The sequence below is a fragment of the Nelumbo nucifera genome, chromosome 7 (genome assembly GCF_055504915.1).
Source record: "Nelumbo nucifera cultivar China Antique chromosome 7, China Antique-T2T, whole genome shotgun sequence".
NCBI classification, from domain to species: domain Eukaryota; kingdom Viridiplantae; phylum Streptophyta; class Magnoliopsida; order Proteales; family Nelumbonaceae; genus Nelumbo; species Nelumbo nucifera.
In genome coordinates this window covers 58,695,694-58,720,118 of record NC_142655.1, presented here as the reverse complement: position 1 = coordinate 58,720,118, position 24,425 = coordinate 58,695,694, and the positions used below count along the sequence as shown (strand labels likewise).

The window sequence follows — 24,425 nt, the reverse complement described above, 5'->3', positions numbered from 1 at the left end:
CTGGATTATGAGCAATGCTGATAGCCACCTTTTTATCACAATACAGTTTCGTAGGAAAGTTCACTGGTATCTTAAGATCTGCTAGCACCCTCTTTAGCCAAAGAATCTCACACACTCCTTGAGCCATTGATCTGAATTCAGCCTCAGCACTACTTCTAGCAACTACACTTTGCTTCTTGCTTCTCCAAGTAACTAAATTGCCCCAAAGAAATGTGCAGTACCCCGAAATTGACCTTCTATCAGTGATCGAGCCTGCCCAGTCCGCATCTGTATACACTTCAACCCCTCTCTTCTCATTTTTCTTGAAGAAGAGTCCTTTTCCTGGTGTGCCTTTTAGGTACTTAAGAATTCAATACACAGCTTCAAGATGTTCTTCGTATGAGGAGTGCATAAATCGACTCACCATGCTCACAGCGAAGGCAATATCAGGACGTGTATGTGACAAGTAAATCAATATTCCTAACAGCCTTTGGTATCTTCCTGTATCTACTGGAACCCCATCTTTAACTTCTCCAAGTTTAGTATTAACTTCTATCGGAGTGTCTGAAGGTTTGCATCCACTCATTCCAGTTTCTTTCAAGAGATCTAAAATATATTTTCATTGCAAAACCATAATGCCCTTCTTTGATCTTGTCACTTCCATTCCAAGAAAGTATCTTTGCTGGCTTAAGTCTTTAATCTCGAACTCCTTGGCTAAGCTCTGCTTTAGTCTGCTCATCTCTTCAATATCATCTCCAGTCAAGGTTATGTCATCAACATAGACAATCAGAACCGAAACCTTGTCTTTGGTGGATCTTTTTGTGAAAAGAGTATGATCAGATTGATTATATCCTTGACTTTTAACGAACCTTGTGAATCTTTCAAACCAGGCTCTGGGAGACTGTTTAAGTCCATATAGAGATTTTTTTTAGCTTGCATACCTTAGTTCCAAACTTCTCAGTGAAACCAGGTGGAGGCTCCATATATATTTCTTCTTCCAAGTCTCCATTCAAAAAGACATTCTTCACATCCAGCTGATTCAGTGGCCAGTCAAGATTAGCTGCAACATATAAGAGTACTCGAATTGTATTTAGCTTCGCCACTGGAGAAAAGGTCTTAGAGTAGTCTACCCCATATGTTTGAGTAAAGCCTTTAGCTACTAGGCGAGCCTTATATCTCTCCAAGGATCCATCTGAGTTGTACTTCAGAGTGAACACCCATTTACAACCAACAACTGTCTTTCCATCCGGCAGGTCCACTTTCTCCCAAGTAGCATTCTTTTCCAAAGCTCTCATCTCCTAAAAAACAACTTCTTTCCACTCAGGAACATTTAGAGCCTCCTGGATACTGTTAGGAATGGATACACTAGACACTTGTGAAATAAAGGCATAATATGAAGGTGAAATATTTTTGTAAGATACAAAATTGACAGAGGATGTTTTGTACAAGACCTAACACCCTTCCTAAGAGCAATGGGAAGATCAAGTTGACTGGAAGAATTAGAATTACCTGGAGGAATATTTTTAGGGATTTTTGGAGAATTATCATGAATTTCATGATCCATCCTTAGATTATATTCTTGTTGATGCTGCAGAATAGTGCCTCTCCTTTTCTGTGCTAGATATTCCCTTGAATATACAAGGCCTTTATACTGTTTCGCACGCATCTCTGTTGTTTCAACTTTTTCATTTTGAGATGGCATCACCAAAGGTTGTTCATTTTCAATATTTAATTCATTTGTTTCCACTAATTTTGTATTTTCTGCCTCTCTTTCTTTCGGTGACTAGTTGTGAGGAATATCATTATGGACAAATTCAAACATTAAATCAGAACCATCTAAAAAACCATCTTCACTAGTGTTGCTCTCCCCCTGAAGATGGGAGTTGCTGTAGTATGAGGTTCCTTCAAAGAATGTGACATCCATAGTCACAAACATCCTTTTCAAAACTGGATCAAAGCATTTGTAACCTCTCTGATTTGTGGGATAGTGTACAAAATTACATTTATGTGCTTGTGGATCAAGTTTTGAACGTTTAGGATCATGGCTATGAACAAAGGCCACACTTCCAAAAATTTTTAAGGGAATGTTTGTCACTAGCCGAGAGTTTGGAAAACAGTCAATGAAAACCTGTATGGGTGTTTTAAAATCCAAAATTCGTGTAGGCAGTTTGTTAATCAAATAAGTGGCTGTGAAAACGGCTTCTCCCGAAAGATACTTAGGAACCTTAGTTTGAAAACTTAGGGCTCTAACAACTTCAAGGAGATGTTTGTTTTTCCTTTCAGCCACCCCATTTTGTTGAGGTGTATTATTACACGAACTTTGGTGAACAATTCCTTTCTCAACAAAAAAATTCCCTAACACATTGTTAAAAAATTTCTTTCCATTATCACTTCGGAAAATTTTAATCTGAGTCTGAAATTGTGTTTGAACCATGTTATAGAAATTTTTGAACACAATTTCAGCATCAAATTTCTCTTTTAAAAGGAAAACCCAAGTGACCTTAGTATGATCATCAATAAAAATAATGAACCGACGTTTTCCAGAAAGAGTTGTTACTCTAGAAGGGCCCCAAACATCACTATGAATCATGGTAAATGGTTTTGATTTTTTATATGGTTGAGACTGAAAAACAGCACGATGATGTTTTGCTAATTCACAAGATTCACACTTGAAAACTGAATGGTTTTTATTCATGAATAACTTGGGAAATAAATGCTTTAAATATTGAAAGCTAGGATGTCCTAATCGATAATGCCATAACAAAACTTCACTGTCACTAGAAACAAAAATAGAGCTGAAACAAGTCTGTCGGTCTTGCCTTCCAAAGGTAGATCCTTTATTAAAGAGGTAGAGACCACCATCCTGTTTAGCACCCCCAATCATTTTCCCCGAGGTTAAATCCTGAAATTCACAACAAGAAGACCAAAAATTAATTCGACAATTATGATCAAGGGTTAGTTTGCTGATTGATAAGAGATTGTATGATAGGTTAGGAACATGCAGAACATCTTTGATGTCAAGTGTAGAAAGGGAGAAATAGATACATACAGTTCCTTTCCCAGCAACAGTAGCAAAGGAACCATCTGCAATCTTAACCTTTTGATTCCCTGCACAGGGTGTATATGAAGAAAAGAATTGTGAAGTGCCGGTCATATGATCAGTGGCACCTGAATTTAGTATCCAGGAGCCATTAGATTTGGTACAAGCAATGACTGCAGTGAAAAAATTACCTGACTGAGCTAGAGAACAGGATGGGTTAGAATTTCTTAACGATTGAGATTGAAACATTTTATATAAGTGCTCTATTTGTTCCTTTGTGAAAGGAAGAGACTCTGAGGATGATTGCTGCCCTGGATCTGAGTTGCTTACTTGAAGTGCGCAGACATCTCTCCCTGACTTGTTGTCACTGCTTGATTTTTTCTTCCAACCCGCCGGTTTCCCATGCAGCTTCCAGCAGGTTTCCCGAGTATGCCATGGCTTTCTACAATGATCACACCAAGGCCTCTGCTTTCCTCCTCGTTTATCTCCGTCTAAGTCTGCACCTCGGGCCACAAGAGCGGATCCTTCATTCTCTGTTTTTGTTTAACTAACATTCTTCAACATCACTTGCCGCCGTGCTTCTTCTCTACGCACTTCTGAAAAAACTTCTCTTATAGTAGGCAAGGGCTTTCGTCCTAAGATACGTCCCGAACCTCATCGAGTTCTTTGTTCAAACCAGCCAAGAAGACAAAAACCCGACCTCTTTCTATCTTCTTTTTGTACCAAGCACTGTCATTGGGACTTTCCCATTCTTCTTCTTCAAATAAATCCAACTCCTGCCAAACAGCCATCATCTCATTATAATAGGCTGTTACTTCACGTTCACCTTGCTGCATCTTCCACATTCGGGTATTCAGTTCGAACAGTTGTGAATGATTGTCCAAATCTGAATAGGTTTCCCTAACAGCTTCCCACACATCGCGAGCCATCGGCAGAAACATGAATGGTTTTCCAACCACCGGATCCATAGAGTTGATCAACCAGGCGGTAACCATAGAATTTTCAGAACACCACTGCCTGTACTTTGGATCATCAGTGGCTGGCGGTTTCACTTCGCCATTCAAATAGCCAGAGTTTCCCTTTGCTGTCAATCACCAACCGCATGGACTGAGACCACTCAAGATAATTTTTTCCATTCAATTTGTGAATGGTAATTTGAAGGGAATTCTTAGAAAGAGAAATAGCCGCTGGCTGAATACCTCCCTCCGAAGACGTCATACCATTGGTAGCATCCAAAGATGCTGAACCTGAGCCAACCATGGCGGCCTTAAAATTCATGATTGAACCCTAAAGCTCTGATACCATGTTGCGAAAAATAGAGGGAGAAAAGAAGAAGATTTTCTTTATTGATGATAACAAACATATTGAGCATACACCTTAAATAAGAGAAGATAGGAAAGACAAACCCTTAAAATTTCTCTCAATCAGGGATTGACCAAATCTTTCCCTTAATCCTAGGATATGACTTTCTCAAATTTATTCAAACCTAATCTTTCCTAAATTTATTCAAATCTCTTAATTTTCCGACAAAGTGAAAAAGAAATCTTTCTGTTAGAATATGTAGCAGAAAGATAGGTCACTTGGAAGAAGAAATAAATGGATAATAGGAAGGAAAAATAGAAGAGCAGGAGATAAATTTGGTAACTTGTACCTTAGCTAGGGGTGCAAGTCGGGCGGGCTGGGTTGGGTTTTAGCTCAACCCAGGCCCAACCCTAAGAATTGGTCCTAAAACCCAAGCCTGAGGTCAAGCATGAACCTTCAGCCTGAGCCCAACCCGCACTAAAATTTGATACACTTGGGTTGGATTTTGGCCCAGGCCAGGTTCAGGTTGGGCTCGGGTTGGTTAATTAGCTTACACTGAAAATTGATATACATATGTGTGTATATGTATGCATGTATGCATATATGTGTAGTTTATTAAAAAAATATGCATATATGCATGTACGAAAGCAAATATGTGTCTACATGTGCACATATACATGTATATAATTAGGCTGGGCTCGGGTTGGGATAAGGTCGGGCTGGGCTTGGATTGGGTTTGGGTTTCCTAAGGGCTAGGCCCAAGCCCAACCCAAAAAATTTGAAAGCCCGAACTTTTGGGCCCAAGCCCAGCCCAAGAACAAAAAATTTAAACCCAGCCTGTGTAAAATTGCGGGCTGGATTGGTCCGGGCTCAGGTTGCGCCCCTAACCTTAGCAAGGCACCTTAAAAGAATCATTCAAATTTCCTTTCACTTGATCTGCCTTAGTTACAATACAAGATCTTTATAGAGTAGCTGGGCCCAACATCCAGTCTCTATTCATGACTAAATGGACTCCTGAAATGAATATTAGAAACTTCAGAAGAAATAGGAAAAATTTAACACCTAAGCATCTATGTGGATCCTACTTGACAGCTGGATATAGGACTTCTAAGACTGCTTTCTTAACTAATCAACACCTAAGAAAAAATTAAAAGCTAAAACCCAATAAAAAAATTCCAGTTTCTGAGGTTTCTTCACGGACTTTTTTTTTTCCTTTTTTTTTCACTACACAGTAATACTACATGATATTTTTCAACACTCAAGTTGAAAAGGAATAATGCTTGACAGAGGTTGAATATAAAGATGACCCAGTAGTCAGAAATTTCCAGTAGAGGAAATTTTTGCAAAGATTTTGTTCCAAATTCCCTAATTGTAAGTAGGGGTGCAAGTCAGGCAGGCTGGGCTGGGTTTTAGCTTAACCGAGGCCCAACCCTAAGAATTGGGCCTAAAGTCCAAGCCCAAGGTCAAGCCCACACTATCCAACCCAAGCCCAGTCTGCACTAAAAATTGATGTGCTTGGGTTTGCCTTGGGTCTAGGCTGGGCTTAGGTTGGTCAATCAGCCCACACTAAAAATTGATATGCATATATATAAACGGGCCGGGCTTGGGCTACCCAAGGACTAGGCTTGATCCCAGCCCAAAAAATTAAAAAGCCCAAACTTTTGGGCCCAGGTTCAGCCCAAGGACTGAAAATCCAAGCCCAGTCCATATAAAATTTCAGTCTAGGTAGATCCAGGCTCGGGTTGGGCCCACCTGAGTTGCACCCCAAATTTGAAAATGTGGAAGTTATCTGTAAATTACCCCAAAAGGAAAAAGGAGATAATACAATCAGTTGCAAATCACACCCGCAATAATTCTGAAAAATAGAACAAAGAAGGAAGAAAGAGAAGTTCAGAAGAAGATTTAGAAACAAGAGAAGAGAATGGAAGAAATGGGAAGAGGAAGAGAGCTATTCGATCCTCTCTCTGTCCCTCAATTTTATTAAATATGTGCTGAAACGTAAAATATGTAAAGTTACATGAGTGCCCCTAGTTGTGCGACTGACTTAAAAAACATAAGAAGAATAAGTATTAAGGTCCATAAAGGAGGCCCGCTACAGCAGAAATAAAGCTACTAAAAGTAAATAAAACTAAGGCCCATTCAGCCCAATCTCTTTACACAATCTAAAGTGATAAGAAATCACTAGGATAAAGTGAAGACAAAATAGCACCTCAAAACTACTACAATACAAATACACCACCCTTCACTTATATTTCCCTTATTGTCATTATCCTCTTATAATTTTGAGAAAAGTGAAAGGTTTTTTCTCCTGAACATTGTATAAGAAGATGAACAAATGATTCCAAATTACAATCATGAAATCATAAAGCTGTCAATTGTTCTGTTGTTCCTTGACTTATTTTACAATAAATACTTGCTTCTCTTATATTGTGGATTTCAACTGCAATTGCCTTCATCTAGTAGAGTATTGTTTGCTTGATAATTTGAGAACTTCTAAATTGTTCTTTTTGGAAATGATTTTTGGGATCACTAGCCATTCTTTTTCCCAAGCATTTAAAATCAATTGCATTTCTACCGCAGACATGCTGAACCATTCCTTTCAGCCAAATTGTTTTCTACATTGGCGTTTCAAAGACCGCATGCTTGAGGTGATGATAAATGCTGGGCAACGGATCAGAAAGGGGGATGAGGTAATATTTCTCCTATTATTTTACTATAGATGTTTAATTTGATTGAATGTTAAACTTCTTCACTTTTGAAATCTGTCTCCTTTTTGTTCCCTTAATTGACATCCTCTTATTTGTTTTTTCCCTTCTCTGATTTGGTTACTCTTTGAAAGGTAAAGCAACTTATGGAATTAGTGTCAAAAAGAACCATATGCTGGTATTCCCTTTGGAACTCCCAACAAGTAGGAGTTAAAATTGTTTTATCTGCGTTGCATATGAAATAAATAAAACAAAAAATGTAGGATTGTCATACTTTGATGCATTTCTGCATGGTAAACCGTGATTATACTATTATGGTACTCCTCCTAAGAACCACTCCTTTATGGATGATTTAATTATCAAAGATTGAAGATTGTTGACTTTGTTTCAGCCCGTATTGATCATATCACCACAAAATGAGTTTTGGAACCAGTATTTTAGAAGGCATGCCTAGGTTTATGGATGAGGTTCAACTTTTTGGGTTTTACCTAATATGGGACCAATAGCTCTAATACCAATTGATGTAGGACTTTGTATGACCAAAGGATGGGTTTAGGAGGGTTAGGATGAGTTTAAAGGTGATTTTAGGACTAAATAGTGATTGGCTAGGTTAGGAAGGGTCTCAAGGTTTAACTACAACAGTTGTAGATTTGCCCCAAAATTGTGAAACGTTTTAAATTAAGGAAAATAGATATAGGGTTGGAACTTTTCCATTAAATTTTTTATATAGATTTGTCCTAGATAAGTGTAAGGGTTGATCAAGTTCGGTTGGGTTTTGAGTACGTGTAGAGAAGATGGGCCGAATGGCCCATACTCTTCTATGTTCCTTTTTTGTAATTTCTTGTCCAACTAAGGACCTCTCTTGTAATTACTAAAAGATTAACTTAATAAAAGAGTATTAGAGTGTTAGAGGGAGGTTAAGTTCGAACTTCTCATCCTCTAACTCTCCTTGCCGCAGCTCTCTCTCTCTCTCTCATTCTCTAATCTTCTCTTGTTAGTTTTTCTGGTATTCTAGCACAGTCCCATACTTCTAGGACTGTTTTTGAAGAAATTCATCCAAAATCCCTAAGGAATTTCTTCAATGAAGATTTCTGAGTTTTTGATGGCTATAATACTGCTTCTTTTCTCCTGCGTCAGTGCTTCACCTCTCTGAGTGCCTTGTTTTGATGAATTAACCTCGAATTTTGTTGAAAGGTTATTATTCTGTAAGTTTAGTACCACAGGGGTACTTTGGTACTTTCAGCACCTTTTATTTTAAGTTGTGTTGCCCTAGTATAAATAATAAAAAGCTGGCGCCGCCAGCATCTCTTTTGTGACTCCAAATCTCTTTCTTTCTTCTCTCTTCTCTCTTCCTTTCTTCCTTCTTCTCTTCTGGATAACATGGTATCAGAGCGGGACTGTCAGATCTGAAAAGAGATCGAGCAAACCTTTTCTGTCTTCTTCCTTCGCCAGATACAGTGAGATTTATTGAAGATCCAGATCCAGATTCAGATCGGACTGAAGTGCTCTCTCTCCCTTTCTCCTTTTTTACTTTTTCTGGTCGTGTGCCAGAACAAAACCTGTAATAGGTTCAGTTAGTTAATGTGAGGTGAGCAGCACCCTCTTCTTTCCTTTTTTGTGGTATCAGCTGATCCCCTGTAACAGACTGTAGGTCGGTGATGACCTTTATATGCTGCAACAGCAGCTTTCTGATGAATTTGTAGGTCAGGGGATGACCTGTAAATGCTCTGACAGCAGCCACACTTGATTTGTAGGTCAAGAGAGGACCTGTACATGCTGCGACAGCAGCCATACCTGATTTATGGTAGGCCAGTGATGACCTGTGAGTTTTGTAACAGCAGCTGATTTTGTTTGAAGAACTGAGATTTAAAAGGGGGGAAAGGAGGGGAGTGGTTATCTCTAATTCCCTGGTGCAAAGAGTTTTATTGGGGTGTTAAGCTGTTTCTTTTTGGGTTTTTTGTGTTCACTTGGAGTGTAACCTAAACTTGTGATTATGAGTGGTGAAGACTCTGCTACATCTGGAGTCTCCTCGATGCAGAACGGAATAAGTGGGGGTATAGATTTATCCTTACCTATGTTTGTTATAGTCCTGGATGGCTTGAATTATTTAGAATGGTCGAGGGAGATCAAGTTATACATTACTACAAGGGGAAAGATAGGGTATATAAATAGGAGAATTAAAGAACCAAATTCCGGGAGTGCTAAGTATGACAGATGGAACTAGGAAAATAGCATGGTTATGTCCTGGCTTTTGGTGTCTATGCAATCTCAGGTGAGAAGGAACTTTATGTGGGCTGAAACGGCTTATGAGATTTGGGAGCAGGCAAAATCGACCTATTTTGAACTGCGCTACTATGCAAAAATCTATCAGTTACAGGCAAAACCATCGACTTGTAAACAGGGGAGAGGAACCTTTCTGCGTACTATTTGGATTTGACCTCCATCTGGAAAGAGTTAGATCACTATCAGAGTGTAGACTGGAAGTGTGATGAAGATGCAAAAGCATACAAGAAGCTTGTTTCCCAACAAAGAGTGCATTTCTCCATAGCTTGAATCCAGTGTATGAATCCATCAGAGTCCAGATCGATCCTAGGCAGCAAGGATCTTCCATCTGTCCAGGAGGTTTATGCATTAGTACAGTCGGAAGAAAGTAGAAGAAATTTAATGAACAGCTCCGGAGGGGATGCAGTTGTGTTGGTAGCAAAAGGTTATGTTACTACAGGTGGGGGAAATTTTTTTAAGAAGGGGAACCTTCAAAAAAGGGTCGAAGACAAAGACAAACTATGGTGCACCCTTTTCCAGAAACCCCGACACACCTGTGAAACATGCTGGGATCTTCATGGGAAGCCAAAATGGGCCCAGGAATTAAGTAAGAAGCAAGGTTCAGATCTGAATAAGAAGTCAGGACATCAAGGTCCAAGAAAGTTCACCACAACAAATATGGCTTCTTAGGAGAATCAGCCCCCCACTACTACTATGACTCAGACACACACTTCTGGTTCTAACCCGAGGATATTATTAATTCCTTCTACGACCATTTAGAAATCTATGGTAGAGCAATTCGTCAGATGGATTCTTCTCCTCCTTCAACTTCATTTGCGTTTACATCAGGTAACTCTGCCACAACTTTCCATGTGTCGTCTCATTCCCCTGACTCTCCTCTTGGATAATTGATTATGGAGCGTCAAAACATTCCTTCTGCGACCATTTCTCTTCCCTTTGGCCTCACCCTGACTAATGTCTTACATGTTCCAAAATTCCCTATTAATTTGTTCTCTGTTAGTAGTATCACTAATTCTTTAAACTGATCAGTAACATTTTTCCCTTCTTATTGTGTACTCCAGGATTTGGCCTCGGGGAAGACGATTGGTAGAGGACGTATGGTGGATGGACTCTACATGCTAGAGAATCAGGATGGTCTTATAGTCACAGTCTAAGAGTTAGTCTAGTACGAGTTAGGTCTATTTATGGCACAATTGTCTCGGTCATTTGTCTTTTGAGTCTTTAAAAATTAAAATTGGTGTTTCCAGAGTTATTTAAGTTAGTGTCAGTGTCACAGTTTACATGTCAAACTTGTCAATTGAGTAAGCATTGTAGAACTCATTTTTCTTCAAAGAATAATAAATCTGAATTTCCTTTCCATATTATTCATTCTGATGTTTGGGGCCTTATTGCTTTACCGTCCGAGAGTGGTTACAAAAATTTTATTACCTTTATTGATGATTACTCCAGATACACATGGATATATTCCATGCGAACCAGGGATGAAGTACCAAAAATTATCCAAGATTTTCACCGAATGATCTTCACCCAATTTCAAACTAAGATCCAAATTTTCTAATCCGATAATGCCAAAGAATATTTTCATAATGATCTCATGGAATTCTTTGATTCGCATGGATCACTTCACTATAGCTCATGTGCCTGAACACCACAACAAAATGGTGTTGTTGAAAGAAAGAAACGACACTTTCTTGAAGTGGTCAGGGGTTTACTCATTCATATGAATGTCCTGAAACGTTTTTGGCTTGAGGTTGTCCTTTGTGCTATCTATCTCATTAACCGTATGCCCTCTCGCTGGTTAGGGTGCAAAGCCCCACATCAACTTCTTTTTCCTAAGGCTCATATTCTTTTTATTCCTCTTCCTGTGTTTGGTTGTTGTTGCTTTGTTCAAAATCTGGAGCCCACTCGTGGAAAATTGGATCCTTGTGCTATTCCTTGCATCTTCTTGGGGCACTCCCTTACTCAAAAGGGGTACTGATGCTTTGATCCCGTCTCTCGAAGATATTATGTTTCTATGGATGTCTCTTTCTTTGAGAGTGAGCCTTTCTTCCTTGTTTCTCCTCAGGGGGAGTGTAGAAATGAGGAGAAACTAGTTCAGCTACCTCCTCTTCCTGATCCTCCTCCCTTTCGTCTTTTCTTTCGACGTCACTAAGGCTAGCCAAGTTCAAGAGCTGTGGAGCATCCAAAAGCTGTACCACCAATGTCGTCAAACTCTTTGGGGGTGGATCCTTCCCAACCAGGTACCTTGGTTCCCATTGATGTTCTTGACTCTATTGCCATTGATACCTCTATTGCTAATGACCTTAACCTTCCTATTGCTCACCGAAAAGGTGCTAGGTCTTGCACCACTAAACACCCCATGTCCCACTTTGTTTCCTATGAGAACATTTCACCTTCCTTTCAGGCCTTTCTTTCTTCCATTGACAGTGTTCCTATTCCTAAGAATGTGGCAGAAGGTCTTTTGATACCTGAATGGATAGATGCTATGAAGGAAGAGATTAATGCTTTACATAAAAATGACACATGAGAACTTGAAGATCTTCCTAAGGGGAAGGAACCAATTGGGTGTAAATGGGTTTTCACAGCAAAACATAGGGTTGATGGCACAGGGGAGCGGTATAAAGCTCGTTTAGTGGCAAAGGGGTTTACACAAGTGTATGGAGTGGATTATGCAGAAACTTTTGCATCCGTTGCTAAGATGAACTCCATTAGAGTTCTTTTTTCCTTAGCTGCTAATCTTGACTGGGACCTTCATCAACTTGACATCAAGAATGCATTCTTAAATGGTGACCTTGAAGAGGAAGTATACATGGTGCAACCCCCTGGTTTCCGGGCTCAAGGTAATGAACAGAAAGTGTGCAAGTTAAATAAATCATTATATGGTCGGAAACAATCACTGAGAGCCTGGTTTAGTAGGTTCTATGTAGCAATTCAGCAAAGAGGATACAAGCAATGTCAATCTGATCACACACTGTTTGTGAAACGAGGGGAATGAAAGATTGCAGCACTGGTAGTATATGTTGATGATATATCACTGGTGATTGGAATGATAAAATTCAAAAGTTGAAGAGTTTCCTTGCTACCTAGTTTGAAGTGAAGGATCTAGGTCCTCTAAGGCACTTCCTTGGGATTGAAGTGGCCCGCTCACAAAAGGGTATCTTCATTTCCCAAAGAAAGTATGTCTTAGATCTACTCCAGGATACAGGAAAATTGGGAGTGAAGCCTATTGATTCCCCTATTGATCCTAACCACAAATTAGGAGACTGTCAAGGTGAACTCATTGAGGATGTGAAACAGTTTCAGAGACTTGTAGGAAGACTGCTATATCTTTCTATGACTCGACCAGACATTGCTTATGCAGTGGGTGTTTTTTACTAGTTCATGCATGCCCCTAAGACTACCCACCTTGAAGCAGTAGAAAGAGTTCTTAGATATCTTAAGAAGTTCCTAGGTGCAGGCTTGTTTCAAAAGCACAGGCATTTGAATGTTGAAGTGTATACTAATGCAGATTGGGCAGGATCCTTGAATGACCGGAAGTCAACTAGTGGCTATTGTACCTTTGTAGGAGGGAACCTAGTTAACTAGAGAAGCAAAAGGTAGAATGCAGTAGCTAGGTCTAGTGCTGAAGCTGAATATCGGGCAATGTCTCATGGAGTGGCTAAAAAATTTGTTGAGTGAGTTGGGCTTTCTAGTTGATGGACCTATGACTCTTTACTGTGATAACAAAGCAGCCATAAACATTGCTGCTAATCCTGTGCTGCATGATAGAACTAAGCATATCGAAGTTGACAAACATTTCATCAGAGAAAAGGTTGTCACAGGAGAAGTGTGTACTCCCTATGTCAGTTCTGAAGACCAACTTGCAAACATCTTCACAAAAGGGTTCCATCACTTGCAACATTATGGTTTATGTGACAAGTTGGGCATGATTGATATCTATGTCCCAACTTGAGGGGGAGTGTTGAAATGTTATTATTCTGTAAGTTTAGTGCTGCAGGGGTACTTTGGTACTTTCAGCACCTTTTATTTTAAGTTGTGTCGTCCTATTATAAATAATAAAATTCTGGCGCTGCCGACATCTCTTTTGTGACTCCAAATCTCTTTCTTTCTTCTCTCTTCTCTCTTCCTTTCTTCCTTCTTCTCTTCTGGATAACAAATTTTATGATGACTAGGTAGTTTACTAGATTGTAGGTTATACCTATCACCTATGATATTTAAATAGTTTAGCCTATGTAGGACTTGAATGTACAAGGCCACACCCTTCATGTTGAACTGTTAATATTATGATGATCTAACCAATTGAGTTAATTGGTTTTGAAATATTTTATTTCTTTCAGAATTTAGATTTTCATATTCCTATACATTAAGTTTTTTATTTTGTTTTCAAAATTGATGTCTCACTTTGTTTACGTGTGCACCTTGCCTTGCACCTCTGGTTATTGGAATCTTTTGATATTTTACCGCTGTTCTCACTTTTAAACCAATAGTTTCCCCTCTTTTTCTTGGACCTCTAAGCTGCCACCATATAGGCTACTGAGAATTATGCCTAGGTAAACACCATTCAACTCCAACTACCAAAAAGTGAGAGACTGAGAGCATATGTAAGAGAGCTGATATTGCAATACTGCAATAGGTTATTGTATTTTTTTTCTATGTTTTGATCAATGCAGTAGGTTATTGGTTATTTCATTAATTCATTTACATCTCAATACAGGAAAGCAACTTGGTTTTGGGCAGATTTGACCTTTCTCTTTTGTAGCTGGTCCACTGTGAAGTATTTCTTCTTAGAGGCTGACCATACCAAAGGACCATTGCTTGGTGCAATGGTAAAATATCTGGCTGGGAAGCATGATAAGTAGGTTCAAGTCTAAGAATGGCACTTTGTATAAGAATAAGGGACCATTTGATTACAACTGAAGATGCTGAAGTTGAACTGAAAAGCTTATTGCTTTGTCTTTTAGTGAATAAGTTTTTAAGGAGGTTGTGGACTCCTTAATATCTGAAATTGATATTGGGTAGAACACTACACCCTTGAAATTTTTATTATTTAATTATTTTAACAACTAAAAGACAAAGTAATAAGTCTTTCAGTTCAGAAACTTCAGCCATTATCAAACGACCCCTAAGTTTAGGCTTGTATCCAGTCCATCCTTCCCATAACACTAGATAGCCTGGACCAACATTGGATAATGGTCCCTTTTAGTCTGTCTGCATTATAAAGGACATATTTAAAGTGTTTCACTTCCTCCCAGTGGATCCTATGACTAGGGCTATCACTTGGTTAGTTCTGCCTGACTACCTGAACCGAACCAAACTGATTATTTTGGTTCTGGTTCCATGATTTTGTCCCAATTAATAATCGGATTGGTTCTGGTTCTTGCTTGTCTCGAACCAATTAGGACAATAACCGATTATTTCATTATATATATAATATTTTCCTAATTTTATTATATTTTATGTTTGAAATGGTAAATTTGATAAATAATATATATGATAATATTAGCTAAAAATGTTTAATTTGTTAGCAAAAATTTGATAAATAATATATATGATAATGTTAGCAAAAATGATATTTTATGGATTTGTCTTTTGTAGTTTACTGGGAAGCTGACCCAATCAACAATCGCTTTAGAACTAAGACAAATCCATAGGTAACCAATAGGGACACTCAGGACTCTTAACTCTTAACAAACTCTAATAACACCTTACTAATCCTGCTAAAGCTAAGTTAATGTGAAGACACCAGAAATTTCTAAAAATAGTAAATAGAGATTTTACCATATAAGCTTGAAAGTTACCATAAATAGTAATTTAAAATTAACAGAAAACTTTTATAAAATTTCAAACCATGTTCTTGTTGTTAGTGTTATTATTTTATCTTTGCTGTTAGTGTGCTGTCAGCTTGTTCTTTTCTTCTTTTAATTAGTTTATTATTAGGGTGTGCCACCAGGGGTATAAATGTAATCTCCCATTTATTATTATGTTATATCATTATAAATAAGAAGATGGGCGCTGCCAACAATACTTTTTGACTCCCAAACTATTTTCCCTCTCTTCTTCTCTCCTCTCCTCTCTCTTTTCTCTCCTCTCTCTCTCCAAGAAAGAAAATATGGTATCAGAGCAAGGTTTTGGGTGATAGGAGTCCTTTGTTCTCTTCAGAATCACATTCATCCACTCAATTTTCTGATTTCTTGGACGGTGAAGGCAAGAAACCCTAATCGGACTGTGTAGAACAACTTGTTCCTGTTTCTTCTGGGTTCTTCCTTGGTCGTAGCACTAAGGTAACCCTAGTAGGAGAGAACCAATGCTGTGAAGACCTTGTTCTCTCTTTGGCTGATGCTGTGAAGGCATGTTTTTTTGGGATTTGCACCTTTGAACGGGTGCTGTATAGGGGTGTGTGATCCCCTTTGTTACAGGTATGTGCTGTGATGTGTTGCTATGTGTAGTGGGTAGCCCAATGAGGATTGAGATTTAAATATCTGGACTGTTTGGTTGTTGCTAGTGAGTTTCAACAGTATTTTTTTTTTATTTCTTTCTGGACTATTTGATTGTTCCTGGACTGTTTAGTTGCTGCTGTGCATTTCAGTGGTGTTTGGTTTGGTGTTTAGTGCTTGGACTGAGACTGTTAAAGGTACTAGTTCAGTGGGGACTGGTTGTGTGCATCTGTAGATTAGTTTCTTGACTTGTAGTTTGTGTTGCTCTCAATGGCAAATGATGACTCTGCCTCATCCGGGGGTTACATCAACCAATGGATCAACTGGTATGGGTGGTGAAAACATGATGTTTCCCATGCCAATTACCCCTTTAAATGGCCTGAACTACCTGGAGTGGGCTAAGGGTGTAAAATTGTATGTAACAGCAAGGGGAAAAGCTGGTTACATAAATGGAAGGGTGAAAGAACCCAAGAGTGGGATTGTTGAATATGATAGGTGGGACCAAGAGAACAGTATGGTGATGTCCTGGCTTATTGTAGCCATGGACTATTTCTCCTCATACTGAGCCTTCCTATCTGCAGTTGATTGCATCCCCGTACCCAGAAATGTTGTAGAGGCCTTAAAATACCCTGAATGGACAAATGCTATGAAGGAGGAGATTAATGCCCTCCATAAAAATCAAACTTGGGAGTTGGTGGATCTTCCAAGGGGGAAAGACCCAGTGGGGTGTAAGTGGGTGTTTATAGTTAAACACAAGGCAGACGAGACAGTTGAAAAGTACAAAACAAGATTAGTAGCAAAAGGATACACTCAAGTCTACAGGGTTGCCTATGATGAAACGTTTTCTCCAGTAGCTAAGATGAGCTCAATTCGAGTTCTTCTATCATTGGATGCTAACTTTGACTGGGAATTGCATCAACTGGACATAAAGAATGCCTTTCTAAATGGTCCAACCCCCAGGATTCAGTGCCAAGTGAAGTGAAAATAAGGTGTGCAAGATGAGAAAGTCTCTCTTTATGGTTTAAAACAATCTCCTAGGGCTTGGTTCAATAAGTTTCATATGGCAGTCCAACAAGTAAGATTCAAGCAATGTTAGTCTAATCACACTCTTTTTGTGATGCTGTGTTGATAGTATATGTGAATGATATCATCACTACAGGAAATTGGAGCTTAAAAATACAAAAGTTGAAATAGTTCCTAGCATTTCAATTTGAGGTGAATGATCTGGGTCCATTAAAGTACTTTCTTGGAATTGAAGTTGCTCGCTCAAAAAGGGGCATCTTCATTTCTCAAAGGAAGTACGCCCTTGATCTATTACAAGACATAGGCAAGTTAGGTGTAAAGACAACAGATGCTCCTATGGATGTCGACCATAAATTGGGTGACTGTGATGGTGAACCTCTGAAAGATGTGAAACAGTTCCAAAGGTTAGTGGGAATGTTGCTTTATTTGTCCATGACTTGTCTAGACATTGCTTATTCAGTTAGGGTTCTGAGCCAATACATGCATTCTCCTAAGAGACCACACATGGAGGCAACAGAAAGGATTCTTAGGTCTTTGAAAAAGTATCTAGGAACATGTCTGCTATTTAGTAAACATAAACATTTGAAGGTGGAAGTCTATATAGATGCTGATTGGGTAGGTGTTGTGGATGAGAGAAAGTCCACAAGTGGGTTTTGCACATTTGTGGGAGGAAATCTAGTGACATGGAGAAGCAAAAAAAAAAGTGTGGTAGCAAGGTCAAGTGCTGAAGCAGAGTATAGGGCTATGGCACACGGGGTGGCTGAAGTACTTTGGCTAAAAAATCTTCTAGGAGAGCTTGGGGTTACTATTCATAATCCTATGTCTCTTTACTGTGACAACAAAGCAGCCATAAGCATTGCCAGCAATCCTGTCCTGCACGAGAGGACCAAGCACATTGAAGTGGACAAACACTTAATAAGGGAAAAATTGGAAAAGGGGAGAAGTTTGTACTCCTTATGTCAACTCCAAGGAGCAACTAGCTAATGTCCTCAAAAAGGGGCTTCCATACTTGCGGCACAATGAGTTGTGTGACAAGTTGGGCATGATGGACATATTCAGCCCAACTTGAGGGGGAGTGTTGTTAGTGTTATTATTTTATCTTTGCTGTTAGCATGCTGTCAGCCTTATTAAGTGGACAAACACTTAATAAGGGAAAAATTGGAAAAAGGGAGAAGTTTGTACTCCTTATGTCAACTCCAAGGAGCAACTAGCTGATGTCCTCAAAAAGGGGCTTCCATACTTGCGGCACAATGAGTTGTGTGACAAGTTGGGCATGATAGACATATTCAGCCCAACTTGAGGGGGAGTGTTGTTAGTGTTATTATTTTATCTTTGCTGTTAGCATGCTGTCAGCCTAGGGTGTTGTCAGTTTGTTCTTTTCTTCTTTTAATTAGTTTACTATTAAGGTGTGCTGCCAGGGGTATAAATGTAATCTCCCATTTGTTATTATGTTATTACATTATAAATAAGAAGCTGGGTGCTGCCAGCAATACTTTTTGACTCCCAAACTATTTTCCCTCTCTCTTCTTCTCTTCTCTCCTTTCCTCTCTCTTTTCTCTCTCCAAGAAAGAAAATAGTTCTTAAACCACCTACAACTAGAAAATAAATTTTAAAAACTCAAACAATAGCAATACATTTCTTTTATTATATCATTAGGAAAGTAGAAATCTGCTTAATTAAAAAATTATGAAAGAAAAAAAATATTTTCTTGAAGAAGAGAAGAAAGAAGAAGAAAAGAAGAGAACATGAGAAAGAAAAGAGAGCTATATCTTGCCGCCCCCTTCACTTAATATATATATTAGAAATATAAGAAGACAATGACTAATATGCCTTATAGGGCGGCAAACACTAAAAAGCACATAAAAGACTTAAAGAAATAATAAATAATGGACCTAACATAACTTCCGTGGTCCCCACTTCCTATCTAACAATTAACATAAAACAACTACTCCTAAAACAACACAAAACTAACTAAATCTTCAACACTCCCCCTCAAGTTGGGAGTAAATGTCACACATTCCCAACTTGCGTAAATCATGTACAAGCTTGTTCTTTGCAACCCCTTTAGTGAGGACACAGCCAACTACAACTTTGAAGAGACATATGGCAAGCAAACTTCTCTGATTGTTACCCTTTCTTTTATGAAGTGCCTATCAACTTCAATGTGTTTAGTCCTGTCATGCTGAATTGGACTGTGGGCAATATTGATTGCAGCTTGATTGTCACAATATAGCATCATAGGTTCCTCTGCTTTTACTGCAATCTCGCTCAATAGGGGTCTAACCCATAGTAGTTCTAAAACAACGAGCCATGGATCTATGTTCAGCTTTTGCACTTGACCTAGCCACAATTGCCTATTTTTTACTCTTCCATGAGATCAATTTTCCACCTACAAAGGTACATACTCCTGATGTAGATCTCCTGTCATCTAAACAACTTGCCCAGTTTGCATTTGTATAAGATTCAACTTTAGATTTTCATGATCTAAGAAAAGGATACCTCTATTGGGATGCTTCTTTAGGTTTTCACCAAGATCTTTGATCTCAAATTCTTGCTGCAATGATTTTTTGAGAGCATCGATCTCCTTTAGATAATTTCCTGTAACCACTATTTCATCCACATACACAATCAGAATTGACACAAGTGCATCTCTCCTCTTCACAAAGAGGGTGTGATCAGACCGGGTTTGTGTGTACCCAAAATGGGTAACTGCCCCCTGAACCTGTCAAACCAAGCCCTAGGTGACTGTTTCAGGCCATACAATGATTTTCTCAGTTTACTAACCTTTCCTTTACCAACATTTTCATAAAAACCTGTTGGAATGTCCATATATACCTCCTCTTGCAAATCACCATTGAAGAATGCATTTTTAACATCAAGCTGAAATAGGGGTCATGAATAGGTGGCTGCTAGAGACAAGAGGATACAAATTGAACTCATCTTAGCAACCGATGCAAAGGTTTCCAAATAATCAATGCCATAGGTCTGAGTATACCCTTTTGCAACCAACCTTGCCTTGTACCTCTCTATCCTGCCATCGGCCCTGTACTTCACAGTGAACACCCATCTACATCTGATTGTCTCCTTGTTTGGAGGAAGATCAACTATTTCCCAACTTTGGTTTTTAACCAAGGCTTCCATCTCTTCTTGCATGGCTGTTTTCCACTCAGGTTCGGAGAGAGCCTCAGTAACATTCCTGGGTATAGACACAGAATCCAGGGAAGAAAGGAAAGCTCGGTAAGAGGGTGATAAGGCACTGTAGGAGAGATGATGTGAAATGCAATGGGCTGTACACTTTCTCTTCCCTTTGCGAAGTGCAATGGGAAGATCAAGGTCAATGGGATCAGCTGCAACAATAGTGTTAGGTACAGGAACATTATCATCAGAAAAAATAATAGGCTCAGGCTCAAGGGGAATACCTGGAATTGTATCTATTAAATTTGGAGCCTCAGAAGGACAAATGGAGAGTGGTGCAGGTTCTACTGGTTGAGCATGTGTGAAGTCAACCATCGTTTGGCGGCACTGATAGTGCTGTGAGGCTACCCATAGTGGCTCAGGTAATGGAACTGATGAAGGCGCTGATGGTAAAACTAGGGGCATAAAGGAAACAGGAAAAGGAACAGACTGTGAGTTCTCCCCAAGACTCTCCCTCTAAGGAGAACCACTCGAGAAAAAGAAGGTAGACTAAAAAAAAGTAACATCCATAATGACAAATCTGCTCTTCGACACAGGGTCATAACAAGAATACCCTTTTTGGTTTGGAGCATACCCAAGGAAAACACATTTCTTGGCCTTAGGATCCAATTTTTTGCGATGGAGGCCAAGAATGTGAACAAAGGAAACACACCCCAAAACCCTTAGAGGTATGTGAAACATCTCTCCATCCAGAAAAAGAAGATTGAATGGTACCCTAAACCCCAAAGTACGTGAAGGAACATGGTTAATCAAGTGTACGACTGTAAGAACTGCATCTCCTAAAAAATGAACAGGAACTGAAGCACACACCATAAGACTTCTTGCCACCTCCACAATGTGTTTATTTTTTCTCTTTGCTACTCCATTCTGTTGCGGTGTATATGCACAATTACTCTAATGAATTATACCATGTTCCAAAAATGTGGTCTAATCCTTCTCAAAATACTCTCTGGCATTATCTCATCCGAAGGCTTTGGTTCTCACTTCAAATTGTGTAAGAACCATCTAGTGGAACTGTTGTACCTTGTTAGGAACCTCATCACGGGATCTCATCAAATATATCCAAGAATACTGTTGACAGTTGTTTATGTATTCAGGTTTAGTACCATAAGGGTACTGTTGTAATTTCTCCTTTGTTTATATTGTTTGACTGTACTAGTATAAATAATAAAATCATTTTTTCGCCCCCTATGTTCTGGAGGGCTTTCAGTCACTCGACTCACCTCTCTTCTCTCTTCTCCTCTCCTCTCCTCTCTTCACTTGCTCTTGCTCAACATGGTATCAGAGCAAGTCGTCCAGGCCTGAAGGGTGGTGTCAAGCTAACTACTGTTGCATCCAGTGCTGTCTCCAATCGAACTCCTAATCTGGTGAAGTCATTTCGACCCAGAAGTTATAGAGTCTTTTCGTCTTCCAGCCCAGAAATTGCTCCTCCTGTCTGCTCGACTGTAGAGAGACTATTGTTTGCAGTTCATAGAGGGTGTTCTGTCTTCAGAAAGGCTAGCATCTGAAACTAAAAAAAGTATTGCTCATCTTCTGTTCGACTGCCTATTGTTTGAGGATTCGTAGAAGGAGCTCTGGTTTACAGTCAAGGAGTTCTGGTTTACCATAAGGGAGACTATCATCTGAAACTAAAGGAGGTAGTATCATCCTTGTCTGTTCGGATGCCTATTGTTTGCTGAACTGTTTGATGACTGTTCGCCTACCCTACTGTTGTCTGTTCGACTGATGAACTGTTCGGCTGCCCTACTGTTAAGCGATTGTATTCCTTAACACATATTCAAACCTTTTTTTGTTGGTATTGTGGACTGTTGATGGTCTGTTTTAGCCGACTAATTGTCTGCTCAACATTAATCTTATTAATTGACTGTTCGGCTACCCTATTGATCTCCTTGACTGGTTAGCTATCAGCCCTACTAAGTAGGTCATTCAGACCTGTTCTTGTACTGCAACAGCAGTGTGCAGACTTGTTTTAGTGAAACCGTAGGTCAGAAGGACCTGTTTCAGTACTGCAACAGCAGTGCTTAGTTTGTTGTTTGTTCTCAGTGAAACTGTAGGTCAGAAGGACCTGTTTTTGTACTGTAACAACAATGCTCTTTCTTTTGTTCTCAGTGAAACCAGTGGTCAGAAGGACCTATCTCTAAAATAGTCTTGTACGGTTGTACCTTTTTTGGTTGCTGTTTCAACCTTTTATTAAGATATCATGGGCAGTGAAGATTCAGCCACATCTGGAGTTTCCTCAATGCTGAATGGAATGGGTGGGGGTGATCTATCCTTTCCAATGGCTGTTGTCCCTCTTGATGGTTTAAATTACCTAGAGTGGTCAAGAGGGATCAAATTATACATCACTGCAAGGGGGAAGATAGGCTATATTAATGGGAGGATAAAAGAACCATCCTCCGGGAGTGCTGAATATGATAAATGAAATCAGGAGAACAATATTGTTATGTCCTGGCTCTTGGATTCCATGCAACCTCAAATCAGGAAGAATTTCATGTGGGCTGAAACTGCGAATGAAATCTGGGAACAAGCAAAGTCTACATATTCAGAATTGCGACACTATGCCAAAATTTATCAACTGCAGGCAGCATCTTCTACTTGTAGACAGGGGGAGAGGTGTTTATCGGTCTATTACTTTGACTTAACATCTGTCTGGAAGGAGTTGGATCACTACTAGAGTGTGGATTGGAAGTGTGATGAGGATGCTAAGAAGTACAAATAGCTTGTCTCCCAGCAAAGGGTGTTTGCATTCTTACATGGTCTGAATCCTATGTATGAATCTATCAGGGTTCAGATTCTCAGCTCTAAGGATCTCCCTTTTGTTCAGGAAGTCTATGCTCTTGTACAATCTGAAGAAAGCAAGAGAAATTTGATGAACAACCCTGGTGGGGATGCTGTTGTGTTAGTTGCAAAAGGGGGTGTATCTACTGGTGTGGGATCTTCTTCCCGGAAAGGAGATCTCTAGAAAAAAATAGAAGATAAGGAAAAATTGTGGTGCACTCATTGCCAGAAACCCCGAACACCAAAGATACCTGTTGGGATCTTCATGGGAAACCAAAATGGGCTCAAGATCTGACTAAGAAGCAAGGTTCAAAGGTGAATAAGAAGTACGAACAGCAAAGTACAAAGAAACATCACATGGCCAACATGGCTACTCGGGGGAATCAACCCCCCATTTCTACTGTGACTCAGACACATCTCACTGGACCTGACCCGAGGGAGGACATTATGAATTCCTTCCGTGACCATTTAGAGCTCTATGGTAGAGCAATTCGTCAGATGGATACTCCTCCCTCAACCTCACTTGCATCTACGTCAGGTAACCCTGCCACTACTTTCCATGTTGCTTCTCACACCCCTGACTCTCCATGGATCATTGATTCTGGAGCATCAAAACATATGACTGGTACGTCGTCTTACTTTCAAACCTATCACCCTCTTTCTGGAAGAGACAAGGTGAGACTAGCCGATGGATCATACTCTTCCATAGCTGGTCAAGGAACTCTCTCTCTTCCTCTTGGCCTTACCCTTTTTGATGTTCTTCATGTTCCAAATTTTCCCATTAATTTGTTCTCTAATAGTAGTGTTACTAATTCCTTGAATTGCTCAGTGACTTTTTTCCCTTCTCATTGTGTGATTCAGGATCTGGTCTCGGGGAGGACGATTGGTAGGGGTCGTATGGCTGATGGACTTTACATGCTGGAGAATAAGGTTGGTCTTCATGTTACAGAGTCTATGAGTCCGTCCTGTAAGAAAAAAGTCTATTTATGGCATTGTCGTCTTGGTCATTTGTCTTTTGAGTCTTTGAAAGTTGTATTCCCAGAACTGTTTAAGTCAATGCTTGTTTCTGATTTTTCTTGTCAAACGTGTCAGTTGAGTAAGCATTGTAGAACTCATTTTCTTCAAAGAATAGTAAATCTGAATCTCCGTTTCACATTGTTCATTCTGATGTGTGGGGCCCTATTACTTTACCATCTGAGAGTGGCTACAAGTATTTCATTACCCTCATTGATGATTATTCTAGATATACTTGGGTATACCCGATGCGAACCAGGGAAGAAGTACCAAAAATCATTCAAGATTTCCAGCGAATGGTCTTCACTCAATTTCAAACTAAAATCCAAATTTTCCAATCAGACAATGCATTTTTTTCATAGTGACCTCACGGAATTTTTTGCTTCGCATGGTTCCCATCACCGTAGCTCTTGTGCCCGCACACCACAACAAAATGGTGTGGCCGAACGGAAGAACCGACATCTCCTTGAAGTGGCTCGAGGTTTACTACTTCATATGAATGTTCGCAAACGGTTTTGGCTTGAAGCTGTTCTTTGTTCCACTTACCTTATAAACTGTATGCCCTCTCATTGGTTAGAGTACAAAGCCCCACATCAACTTCTCTTTCCTAAGGCTCCTCTTCTTTCTATTGCTCCTCGTGTCTTTGGTTGCCGGTGTTTTGTCCAAAATCTG

At 39.5% G+C, this 24,425-nt stretch overlaps 1 protein-coding gene across 4 annotated transcripts in view; it reads left to right on the top strand.

The window, feature by feature from the left end:
- Nucleotides 1-24,425, top strand: part of PTAC14 (plastid transcriptionally active 14) — a 38,693-nt gene that overhangs the window by 5,427 nt on the left and 8,841 nt on the right. For 2 of the 4 annotated variants that reach the window (XM_088891808.1, XM_088891807.1), the window contains exons 8-9: nt 6,902-7,011; nt 23,601-23,669. In XM_088891808.1, the coding sequence (XP_088747934.1) occupies nt 6,902-7,011; nt 23,601-23,669 (179 nt within the window). The remainder of the gene's footprint in view (nt 1-6,901; nt 7,012-23,600; nt 23,670-24,425) is intronic. The other 2 variants (XM_010262457.3, XM_010262456.3) reach the window with 1 other exon arrangement.